The sequence below is a fragment of the Nestor notabilis genome, unplaced genomic scaffold (assembly GCF_000696875.1).
Source record: "Nestor notabilis isolate BGI_N333 unplaced genomic scaffold, ASM69687v1 Scaffold35241, whole genome shotgun sequence".
Classification (NCBI taxonomy): Eukaryota; Metazoa; Chordata; class Aves; order Psittaciformes; family Psittacidae; genus Nestor; species Nestor notabilis.
In genome coordinates, this window is record NW_009913938.1 from 1 (window position 1) to 13,124 (window position 13,124).

The window sequence follows — 13,124 nt, forward strand, 5'->3', positions numbered from 1 at the left end:
CGGAGCGTCCCCACCTCTCTTGCCCGTGTTCCCCTTGCCTTGTCCCACCATCGCTTGCAGGCAGGGAGCGCCAGACAAAGTCCCCCCCCTTTCCCTCTCCCGTCGCTGCCAGGTAGGCATGAGAGAGCCTAGCACACACCCCCTCCCGCTACCCCTGTGTTCTCTGGTTTCTCCTTTTACGTAAGGAGCAGCAACAACAACAACAAAAAATGGCCATTGCCCAATTCTGTTATTTTGCCAAGTCATTTAGGTGTTGGCAGTGGTAAAAGCCATGGCTGGACGTCCCGTACTTTGGGGTCAGCTTGTGCTCTGTCCTCGACAGCTTGAAAGTTGCTGGTGATAACTTGGCTTTCACAATAAGGTTGTTTTTATTTATTTATTTGGGGGGTGTGTGTGTGTGTGTATGTGACTAAACCGGTCCTTCAAATATACAAAACCAGCATCACTGTGCTTGCGACCAAAACCTCCAAAAAGTGCAAATTGAGTACCCTAGCTGCTTGCATTTACGTTCAGTATACCTGCCATAGGTAGTAGCAGCAAAGTATTTTAAAAATGTGATATTCTTAACAACATGCATAAACTTTTCTGCTACTTGATTGCTGGGGCCAAGTACAGCTTTGATCATGAAGCTGTCTTGGAGTTACTGTTGTGTTAAAAACAATTGTGGTTTGTTTTTTTTTTTTTCCTTGGTCCTTGTAACTTGAATTATTGCACTCTGTTTCATTGTGTTTGCTCCTGTATATGCAACCTACTTTGAATCATCTTTGCCCTCCTTGGTAATTAATTCAGTCCAGAGCCTCGTTTAAAATATTGCTATGTGCATCACTTTTACGGACCTTATTCAATCAAAATTTTGACTTTGATGGGAAACTTGAATGAATAAGGATTCATCTTTCGGCCCAAAGACCTGATTTAAACCAACAAGTTCAAGGATTACTGAATAAAGATCCTTAATGTCATTGGCAGTAGCAGTTATTGTTATAAGAGTTCTCATGTTACAGATGTCTTTGGCTGTTGAAATGCTGTGCACTTTAGAATGATCTGCTTCTACTTCACATTTTTGTTTATATTTTTAGCTTGTTCTCCAGAGGATTCTTAACTAGCTTTTAAAATATTCTGTTTCCTAGATTTGACTTCAAAGCCTGGAGTTTCTTCTTTTTTTCTTGTTTGGTGTTTGGTTTTTGTGATTTTTTTTTTGTTTGTTTTTGTGGGGTTCTGTTGTTGTTTTTGAGGTTTTTTAGTTGTGGGTGGTTGTTTTGTTTTGGGTTTGGTTTTGGGTTTTTGTTTTTTTTTTGTTTTGTTTTGTAATATACTTAAACCTGATCTGAATGGTGTCAAAAAGCTTAGTCTTTGCCATGAATGATAAGTACTTAGTGACCTCCTCACAGCTTATCTCATCCTAAGAAGGAACAATATTTGCTGTGCTTTGGCTAAAATTTGTAGGATGGGCATACGGACGTTCTTTCTGTTGCAGTAAAGTCTAAACAGTGTGAGAAATGTATTGGTACCATGCTGCTTTTTTCAATCCTTTATCTTGAAATAAAACTGAAAAATAAAATAAACCTTTAGCTCATTTTGAATTACTTATTTTAACAAATAGTTATGCAAACTATCCTTATGCAATAGTTTTTTCCAGACAGCAATCGTGCTGCTGTTATAACATCACTATGATGCAATAATATGAACAATAAAATCCTCTGTTTGAGTCTTATTACACACTGTTAAGCAATGTATCTGACTCATCAGCTTAATTGACTCTTCTAGGTGACCTTGTCATGATTATTACAGCCAGTTATGAGATATAAATGTGCTTAGGATATGTAATAGGAAAAAAATGCAAATAGATGGCCAATTCATACAGTCCGTTCTAAAAGAAAACGACAGCTGATTTCCGTGTTACAGTATTCTACAGTGTTTTGAAAAAAAACCAAATCCAAAACCTGTTGTGGGTTTTGTGTGGTTTTTGGGTTGGTTTTGTTTGTTTGGGCTTTTTTTTTTTTTTTTTGAAGAAGTTATATGTAACTGTCTAATACTGATGTTAAGTATGACTGTCAAAAATAAGATTGTGTAAGCAAGGGCATACTTGGACTTAGCCCAAAATGTGATAGAAGCAATGTTCTTAAAAACTTTTTGTATTAAAAGGTAGATCTGAAATCAGTTATTATTAAAACCTCCTTAGATATCCTGTTTTTTTTCTAATTTATGTGTTGAATTGATCCATGTCCAGATCAGCATACTGAGAGACTGAATCTGGTGACAGACATGACACAAATCTATCTTCTGTCAGAAAGAGTGCTTTGTTTGAGATAGGGTTTTTTTCTCCCCATTTTCTTGAGATGCTCCATTTTGCTTTAATTTTCAGTCTGTCACAAAGTATTTGGGTAATTAAATGTTTTTTATGCCACAAAGGTGGCTGCACAGCAGTTAGCAGTACAGGTGCCAGAGCTGCAAGACCTCCTTTTACAAAGAGAATAAAGAAAATGATGCTCAGCATGGGCAGTGGTCTTCCCGCCTGGACCATGCCACAGAATTGGAGCTCTAAAGATGGCTCTCTCTCTGTTCCATTTGCTGTGAGTGGTAGATTCCAGCATTTTACAGGAGGTGTTTGTTTTACATGTTTTTACTTAAGTTGTTATATAACAAGGTGCATGTTTAGGGCATCAGCTGGGATTAATTGACATAATTCTGCTGCCTTTAAATAGCACTATATAAATTTAGGTCAGCTGAAGGTCTGGTCCATGCTTGGCATTTTAAGAACATAGTTCAATAATAGAAAGTCATTTGTTGTCAGAATAATTAACATTTGATTATGGTGGTGTGTGGTGGGTTTTTTGTTTTTGTTTGTTTTTTGTTTTGATTGTTTTGTGGGGTTTTTTGTTTGTTTGTTTTTTGTTTTGTTTTTTTTTTTTTAATAGTTCTTAACTAGAGGAATTGAGATCGTATTTCCAGAATGTTGTTACTATTAGGTTACGGCTTTTCCAAATCTAGTTTTTTCCTGCTGTCAAATAGCTATCGAAATGAGGAGAAGCATACTGTCATATAGTACTGTAACTTTAGTAACTGTTGTTCCTATTAGGGTTTTATTAAAAACACTGGAAAGTTATGTGATAATTAAAATGGCATGATTTATGTACACATCCTACTTGCATATCTATAATGAAATACTTAAACAAGTTGTGTATACATTTTCTTTGCTTCTGGTTTTAAAGTTTTTCGTGGCACTTTGAATAACATTCTTTAGCTTTTGTTTTCCATCCCTTAAATCAGAGCAATAGACAGCTTTTTTTGGAAAAATTGAACAGATCTGGTAGAATCATACTGTCTTCCTAAGGAAATGGGAGAAAATGCAGGTCAGATTTGCACCTATTAAGCTCAACTTACGTTTTTTGAGCAATAGCTACTTTTAACATGTTTCGTACTTTCCAAATAATAATTTTATTTGCATAATTTGGGTAATTTACCTTTGGGAAGCGGGCTATACTTAAAAAGTTATTTGTAGTTATTAAGATAAACAGTAACCTAAGTAATTTTCCTAACAATGAAAACCTTTTGTAAAAATTGCACATGACATCAACTTTCTGGGTACCGCTTGGAGGTAGGTAATATGAAGGTTCAATAGTGTTCCAAGTTCCATGACAGACTTACTACTTTTTTATATATTTTAAATATATTTGATCGATGCTATTTGTTGTAATAAATCATTTTTTATATTCCCAATGGAGTATATTGTGTAGCTGTCTCCTATTTTTTTCTTTCAATATGATCAACATTTTAGCAAAAATGGGTCATCTTGTACAAAGCTATCATCATCAGTGTTCCACTGACCTAATTACACGTTGATCCTGAAACTGTCAGCACTTAAGGTACCCATGAAGTTGTTAGAAAAGGGAACTGTGTACAGGATCAATAATTCTGCATTGCTCTGTGCTGTTGTAATGGATTTGTGGTCTCTATGAGTGCAACTATATAATAGCAGTAATTGTTGGTAACATTTGTATCGTGAATGCTTTTACCGTTTGTGACTCTGGATAACTTGTCCATCATAGTATAAAATGCAGTCACCTAGGTTTTTTTCCAGAAAGTTGCAACTTTTTTGCTCTGCGTTGCTTAGACACTATTGCCTGCAACTCTGTCCCAGGGATAATGTCACTCTTCCAGTGTAGCCCGTATTAAAGCTTTTCTTCATCAGGAATGTAATTTTACTACAGTGTTAGATAAAAAGGGAAGAAAAAGTATGTTGAAGGATTTTGGTGGAGGTTGGAATGGGGCCACATTTTCTTTTGGGTTAGGATAGACCTGAGAGGTGCAGAATTTCTGTGAAAAGCAGCAGAGGTAGAGCAACTCCACTATATTTTCCTTTATTTCAGCAGTGTTTAGGCAGGCTGTGTGTTCACCACTTAAGTTTAAACTCAGCCTCCCGTCCTGCATGCTCAATGAGGATATTTTTCTGTACCTGATAAAAGTCTCGAGACAGATAGCAACTGTTTTTAAAACACTTTGATGATAAAGTGCTGACTATATGCTTCAGGTTTTTGAGGTTTGGAATGCGAACTGGTCATTTTGGTGTCTGTGAAAAGGTTAGATACCAGCTCTTCTGGTATGTAGAATAGGTTTTCAAAATAGATAACCCATAACAGAATGCTAGCAGTAGTATAGTTAATGATACCTATGCAAAACATGGATGGCAACAACTAAAACTATGCACAGACATATCAATACAATCTTTTTTTGCTTTTTCTGCAGTTTGACATATAGTGGTGACAGTGATAGAGGGGCAGGTCTTTTCTGAAACCAGAAGTTGTACTTGGCCATTATTTTCTTCCATTTTTGAAGGACTGAGAGAGAAATTTTTTGAACACATGGTGATACAAAAGTGAATTGTGGTTGAGCATCCAGCTGCTAGAAATTTGGTTTCGTTTGGTTATATAGAGTTACTATCCAAATGTTAGAGCAATAGAATTAAACAATTAGTTACCTAATTCTAGGATATGTTTGAAAAATTAAATACAAAAAATATTACACAGTTACTCTTTGGGGAAACACACATACATGGGGGGAGGCCCACGTGCGTTCTCTAAAGCAGAAATGACTTATGTAATTAAATTACACAGAAGAGAGAAAAGATTATGGCAATGTCCTTCAACCCTTTGAAACATTCCAGTTCTTACAGTGTGAATATGCAAATCCCCAGGATCTGATCCTTAATGTACAATTTTGACACAATCAGATTACTGAAGTACGAAGTCAGTGGATAAATAAACTTGTTGTGGTTTCTGCATTTGTAATGTCTTGCTTCAATAGCGTGAGTTCTATACAACAGTCTCATTAATACTTAAATCTGGGATTGTATCTTGCTTCAATTGAAGTCAATGGCAAAATTACTGTGGGAGCAAGACTTGGCCTGTAATTAAGTTAATAGGGTCGAGTGTTATTACACTGTTGAATTGGCACTCAATGCCATTAACATCAACCAAACAAAAAAAAAAAAGTCTTTTAACAGTGACTGATGTAAGACAGTGTTAAATGTTGGTTTTATAACACTTTATGAGGAAGTGATAAAGCAATTGAAAAATTAATCATAAGGGGAAATACTGGAATTTGAAATGTAGAGGAATCATTACAGTTCATTAATTTATGTGTAAATACTGATGTTTTCCAGCAGAATTATAAAGTGCAAGTGAACTGAAATGGCTGGTTTCATTGAAGGCATTTTACCATTATCACGATATGGAGTTTAATTTGTTTACGTACTCAGCATTGGGCTGATCCACATGGAGAAGTAGTAATAAACAAGGGCTTTGACTCCTGTTTGTAAAGAAGCAATTCCAGTTACTGTGATAAAAGTGCTCAAAGAAGATGTGGAAAGAGCTGAAGATCTATTGATGTTTTGTTAGTTTACTAAAGTAATGGTTAGAACTAACTATATAAATAACAGACCAGTAAGACTATGTCAGTGGGTTACACATATGTCTTCACAGCTTTACCGATGGACTCCAGCAGAGAGCAAAGTTGAATACTGTGTGCGAAAACATGGTCAGTTTGACACACACTGGGTATTTGCTGTAGACTTGCATGCTACTTATGTTCTGTCTCTTTGTGCCAGGAACAATGTGTACAGGAGGGAAATGGGCCAAACCATGAGTTATCAGTGCTATAGTGAGCAGATAGTATGCTGGGACAGCCCACACTGCTGTCCCAGCGTTGAAGTCCCATAGAACAAGGGACATGAACTCTGTAGGCTGTTCGGCTGTTGAGTGTAGCACAGTGCCAGTGTTGGGCTGCAGATTATGTTTTGGCATGCAGTTCAGTTTTTACTGATATGTAGACAGTCATGCTGATGAACTGTGCCAGTAGTCTGCATTCATTTTTGGGGGGTGGGGAAGGGGATGACCCAAAACAAAGCAACAACTTATTTTCTGAATATTATCATTATTAGTATTGGTAGTAGTATTTTTCCTAGATTGCAGAGTTGGACAGACACCAAAGTAGGATCATTTTGACCTTCAGACCATATAGAGAGACACAAAACCATATTCTTATCCTGATACACTTTTGTTCAAGACTAAAGGTAGTCTTTCTATATTATCAAAATGGAAGATTGGAATATAAGAGGGAAAAAAGTTGTATTGAAACTGTGTAGGTATAGTTTCATTCTTCTAAAAAATTCATAGATCCTACATTTATAAGTACTTCTTTGCTGTTGCTACTGTTTCAAGTAAGTGTAGATGTTGGGGTATGTGGCAGAAAAATAATTGGAAAGTAATGATGTATGCCTATTAGTATCCCATTTCTAAGATAATACTATTGTTTGGGTTTGAGCATAATTCTCTAGTACTGCACAACACAGCAAGATCTCTATAGTGCTATGGCCCTAAAATTTCCACAAAAGTTGGTTTGAACCCTTTTGACTTAAGTAGGTGTTTGCTGAGATGCATTCTAAGGGACAAGTAATGCTTTCATAGGTATTTGGTACGTGTTATACTGCTTCCTGCTGTGCGCCATAGAAAGTGTATGCATTTCCTCAGAAATGCAGAAGTTGTTAATGGTACAAGTGAATACAGTGATTGTAGTATATCAAGACAGTTACGGATCAATAGCGTACAATCTTTGCACAATTATGGATAATGTAAAGTTATTTTGCAGAGACTGAATATTCTAGAAATGCATCAAAAATTGAGGTGGCTTTTTTTTATTTTTAGATTTTTAAATTGTGTTCAACGATAATTTTTTTTTTAAAGTATTGGGTTTCACTAGATTTAAAATGGTATGCATATTAGTTAAACCATTGATTACATGGAGCAATGAAATGGACAAAATGGCTATACAGCTTCTTCAGCAAATCACATTATACTGAATATTTGAACAAACAGACATTGCTTTGTTGTGGGGCTTATTTTTGTTTAAACCTGATCCAGCTCCTATTTAACTTGACAGAAAACTCCCTTTGACTACAGTTTGAGTTTTGGATCAGGATCTAACTATGTAATTGCCTGTACATTAGAGATACATTTCTCCTCTACAAACATGGCAATTTGTGGTGCTGCCTTTGCACTAAAATGTTAGATGCTGTCTTTGGTGTGGCTGGCTTCTAACTCTATTTTCCATTAAGGCTGTATTATCGAAGACAAATAGTTACATGTCAGTAATTAACCATGGATTTTAGGAAATTCTACTTAGCTGTTCTATTAAATGCGTTAATTTTTCATGACAGAAGAGTTGGCATGGTTTGATGGAACAGAACCCAGCTTGAAACCTGAGTCTTTATGACCCTGCTTAATTGTTGTTACATCACTCACTCCTTTTTGCCTTTTGGAAAAGACAAGAGAAAGTGGCAGAATACAATTCATTAATTCATTTATAACTTTCCCAACTGATAATGTTAAAATTAGTTTCATTAGTCATTGTAAAGACATTCCAAATACATAGAGACATTAATCTGGAGTGGCAGATTTTTTTTATTTTTTGTTACACAGACAAGAATCATTGTTGACTCAATAGTCAGTTCTATAAAAGCACTAGGCATACTACACTTACTTTACCAGGAACATGACTGACTGTGGAAAAATGAGATATTCAGAAGTTGTATCTCAGATCAAGACCAAACAATCCTATGAGAATAAACTATTTTTACACTAAGAGGAACTACATAAAACAGGGAAATTTAGATGCGAAGTTCAAGTTTAATGATTAAAATGTCTGAAGCTAAAAGTTAAGCTGGTTTTCCCTTGTTAATGTTAAGATTTTTAGATGTAAACTTCTGCTTTAATGCATACACTTTCTTAAAGGTGCACATGCCTCAATGGTATTAAATTTCACTTTGATGTAATAAGACTATTTTTCAAAGGCAAGTTATTAAATGTTACTTCTCTTATGTATTCTTCAATCCTGATTTTAAAGTTTTCTTTTTAGGAGGCAATATTTTTCATATTTTTGCCCAAATGATGTGTATTTACTAGTTCAAATTGATATGATCGATCAATAAGGTGTTTCAAAATTCCAAGTGTATGTGTATATAAACATTTGTCTATGTAGATATATATATTAATAGGATGCAAAAACAATAATTAAATTCTTAATAGCTTCAATGGGTAGTGGTGTTATTTTAAGACAATAGAGAGCACTCCATCTTCTCTAAATCAGCTTATGTTATTTTTAATCCATGAAGGACCCAAATATATAGCATATCTAAGTCATACAGCACAGCTGTTTTCAGAAGAGATGCTTTAATGTGGAAGAACAAGATACTTTCCAGCGCTGCTCATCAACATGCCTGGTGTCCTGCAGTGTTAACTGTTGGAGAATTAGATTGGCCAGTGATACCATGGAAAGTTCTGTGACAACATTACTGTCAGATCAAAACTCAAATATTTTTTACGTGATTTTTGCTTGGATCATATGGCATTTGTTTTGTTTGTTTTGGAAGCAAGTCTGTTACCTAGGTATCGTAAAGCTTAGAATATTGGTTGGTTGAGTGTTGATCAGTTTAGTGAACCAAATGCTAGTCTAAGCTTTTTATTGAATGCTGCTTTTGCATGTCCTGAACCAGCAATTCCTAAATAGTAATTAAATTCTCTGTTTATTCCAGGTTTGTAAGAAGATCCCCATTGCATCTCCTAAGAAAATTGGTTCTAGATACTTCTCTCTGAGAACATGAAAATAAAGGAAGAATGTGTGTGGATTTAAAATTGTTGTATTTATCAAGTTGTGGAGTGAGAAGTACTGGGGAAATCGCTTGCTCTGTTGCTTTTTGTAGATCTACTACGAATTGTTTCTGATGCAGCTGAGAAAAATGCAGACCCTTAAAAAGGAACACGGACCTGTTGACACAAGTAGCAATGTGGACAAAATCATAGTACTTAAGTCTTCTTTAGCAGAAGTGTCTGAAGAATTGTCTACAAATGAAGATATACTACTTACAGAAGCAAGTAGTGGAAAAAGTAAATCTTCAGCTTGCCGGAGGAAGCGAGAATTCATTCCAGATGAAAAGAAAGATGCTATGTATTGGGAGAAAAGGCGGAAAAACAATGAAGCTGCCAAAAGATCTCGTGAAAAACGACGGCTGAATGACCTTGTCTTAGAGAACAAATTAATTGCACTGGGAGAGGAGAACGCCACTTTGAAAGCAGAGCTGCTTTCGTTGAAGCTGAAGTTTGGTTTAATTAGTTCTGCAGCCTATGCCCAAGAGATACAGAAACTCAGTAGCTCAACAACTGTGTATTTCCAAGACTATCAGAGTTCCAAATCAAATATCAACTCATTTGTAGATGAGCATGAACCATCTATAGTTGGTAGCAGCTGTATTTCTGTCATTAAACATTCTCCTCAAAGCTCAGTATCTGATGTGTCCGAAATACCATCCGTAGAGCATACTCAACCAAGTCGTATACAAAGCAACTGCAGAAGTCCTGAAAATAAATTCCAGATTATAAAACAGGAGCCTATGGAATTAGAGAGAGAGCCAAGAGAGGACAGAGGTTCATACAAAGCGTCCATATATCCAAACTATATGGGAGCTACCTTTAATGTGTACTCACATTCTCCTCCTCTCTTGCAAGTTAATAGGTCCTCCAGTAACTCCCCCAGAACATCTGAAACTGATGATGGTGTAGTTGGAAAGTCATCTGATGGAGAAGATGAACAGCAGGTTCCTAAGGGTCCAATCCATTCTCCAGTTGAACATAAAAATGTTCATGCAACAGTTAAAGTTCCAGAAGTGAATTCTTCAGCTTTGCCTCACAAGCTTCGAATTAAAGCCAAAGCCATGCAAGTTAAAGTGGAAGCAATGGATAATGACTATGATACAACACAAAAGTTGTCATCCCCCATTGACATGTCCTCAAAACGACATTTTGAGCTTGAAAAACATGGTGCACAAAACTTGGTGCATTCTACTCACACTCCTTTCTCAGTTCAAGTGACTAACATCCAAGACTGGTCGCTTAAACCAGAACTCTGGCATCAGAAGGAACTTAATGTAAAAATTCAGAGTGGTTGCAAAACTGGAGTTGTTGAAATAAAAGACAATATCTACAATGTCTCTGAGTCAGAGAACCTGTATTTGAAGCAGGGCATAGCCAGCTTATCTGCAGAGGTTGCTTCACTTAAAAGACTTATAACAACACAACAAATCTCTGCATCAGACTCTGGTTAAGTTACTACTGAATAAAGGCTTACTGTTTTAAAGGATGTCATTTGCAGTAGATCAAAATGTTTTGTATTATGCTGAATTTTCACTGGACTTGTGATGTCATTTCACTGTAATGTTCACATAACGTCTAATTGGTGTCTTTTTGTGTGCAAGTTATTATGAAGACTAGGTTGTGTTATGATCACTATGCCTTGTGTATAGTCAAGTAGCCTGTACAAAGGCTGTATATAGTGAACTTTATTTTCTTTTGTTCTTCTACTATAAAGCGTGCAAGTTGCCAGTTACAATAAAATATTGGTGACAAACACAGAACATCTACTCCAGTTCAGTTGATTTTATGAACTTGTAAATAAGTTATTAATTAAAAACTGGCTTTTTCTTACACTGTGCTCAACTTCACTTACGTGATTGGTTTTTACAGCCTAACAACCAAATTGCAATTTACGTGTGTAATCCTTCCGGCCACCTTTTTTCCTTAACACATTTTTTAGAACAGAGTGGAAATAAAGTGAATATTTATAAATAAGACAGTACCAATTTATAGCCTTAGCCTTCTTTAACTTATTTATTAGTGAAAGTTAACCAAAAACCACACAAATTCAAACCCAGTAACTGGGTCAGTCTCAGATGAGACAGTATTGAGTTTCCTGAATGGTTTATGGTGACCAGCCATTTTTTCAATATTGTAACTTGGTATTTTAGGTGAATTAGTTAAGTTGGGTATGTGTATCTGCAAAGTTTTCAGAGCCTTGCAGTGACAGAATTGGGCACCGACATCTCTGTCAAGGGGTGGCCTGTGTGCGCAAGGGGTGCAGGCACAGGAGGAAGTACAGGCAGCAGCTATGCAGAAGAGCCTGTACTTTTTGCATGCCATGGTTCTCTCCAGGGTGGATGGTGGGCTGCCTCCAGGAGATGGAGGAGCTACTTCAGCTGTGAACCCTGAGCTCAGCTAGGCAAGTGTAAGGGGCAGGCAGGAGCAGTAGCAGAGCGAGACGAGATCTTCCACAATCTTAGTTCCTGGTGTGGAATGTAATGCAGTTATAAGCATGAAGTGAATCTTGCCACCGGTTTAGCCTTGATTTCAATGGCTTCGTTATTCTAACTGGAATACCCTAGCTTGTTATGGGGCGTTTTGTGAGAACTTCTTAAATGTATAATAGACTACCTGCAGAGCTGCACAACCCAGATATGACCAGCCCCTTACAAATCTTGCAGATGATAAGTTCTTCACTTGATGACTGGACAGGGCTGCGCTGCTCTTGGCCTTTGAGAAGAGCCATGGAACCATGGAGAGTAGCATTGCTTCACGCATCTGTCCTTGGTGTGGCTTACCAAAGTCTTTAGTTTTAAACTTAAAAATAATTTATAAATAGAGCATAGACTTGGCAGAGGTTCTTTTCATGATAATCCCCCTTCTGTTAACATACTAATACATCAGACTAACATGTAAGCTTTTTCCAAAAAGGCTTTTTATTAATTGCCATACTGTATAATGAATGGAACCTTTCCGTGGACTTAAGATACTAAGATAGAAAACAATATATAGGTATTGTTTTTAAATTCATACTTGAGAGGAAGTTTGTCAATTCTTTGGGGATATGAAGAGGAGTCCGAGTCACTCCCAGTAGCTCTGAAGCTTGGTCCAGCAGTCAAGGCAACAGCAAGCCTCCCCGATGTCAGCAAGGCCAGGATCCAATCCTGCACCTTTTCAGGAGCTGGTGGTGATGCACAGCCCTGTTTGGGAGGACCTTGGCACAGAAACCACTGGTACTTTCTGAGCTCAAAAAGAGCCCTTCAACTGCTGTGCTGTGTTTGTGGCATTCAGAGTTAATAAACTGTTATTCTTTTTTTCATGCCTTAATAATACAATAGACCCCGAAGCTGGGCTCTGTATGTATTTGGTAATTAATATAGATGACATTTCAATGTTACTGAAAATAAGCTCAGGATTATTGCATGAAATGTAAAAATTTGCATTGAATGATGGGGATATGAGACATGAGGCAGTGATTGCTACTGTCTCCTTGCTTGCTAAGTATCTTCTCTAAGCAACAATAAAATTCTTTAAATATTTTGCATATTATTTATCACATGTAATGTGTTCAAGGAGAGGACTTAAAACTCTCAGTGTTGCCATCTGTGTAAGCCTAGATCTGTTGGGTTTTTTTCCATTTCTTGTTAGAGTTGTTTGTCATAATGGAAGAATGTTGTCCTCTTTCTAGCTCATTATATATTTTGTGTATCTGTTTTGTGCAATTAATACTTAACGGTAATGATGTAGTTAATTTGTTGAAGGATGTCATTGCAAGAAAGTTACAGCATGAAGCTTAGGAGCACAATCAGATGTTATTTATACTCCCTTTATACCTTAGTGTTATGCTTCATTTGAAGAAAGAAATAAATAATTTGTCTTTTGTTCAAAACCAGATGTAATTAAACATGTTTTTCTGTTATGTTCATCATCCTAATCCAGCAA

The 13,124-nt window shown here is 36.5% G+C and overlaps 1 protein-coding gene across 1 annotated transcript; it reads left to right on the plus strand.

Annotated features, from left to right (window-relative positions):
* The first annotated feature begins 9,088 nt into the window (after nt 1–9,088).
* On the plus strand, nt 9,089–10,960 carry NFIL3 (nuclear factor, interleukin 3 regulated). The gene has a single exon (XM_010023422.1). It carries the CDS (start codon nt 9,275–9,277, stop codon nt 10,649–10,651), a length of 1,377 nt encoding a protein of 458 aa, XP_010021724.1. The 5' UTR covers nt 9,089–9,274; the 3' UTR covers nt 10,652–10,960.
* Nucleotides 10,961–13,124: the final 2,164 nt, after the last annotated feature.

Coding starts and splice junctions, on each gene's coding strand:
- NFIL3 (XM_010023422.1), top strand. CDS start 9,275: ATGCAGCTGAGAAAAATGCAGACCCTTAAAAAGGAACACGGACCTGTT.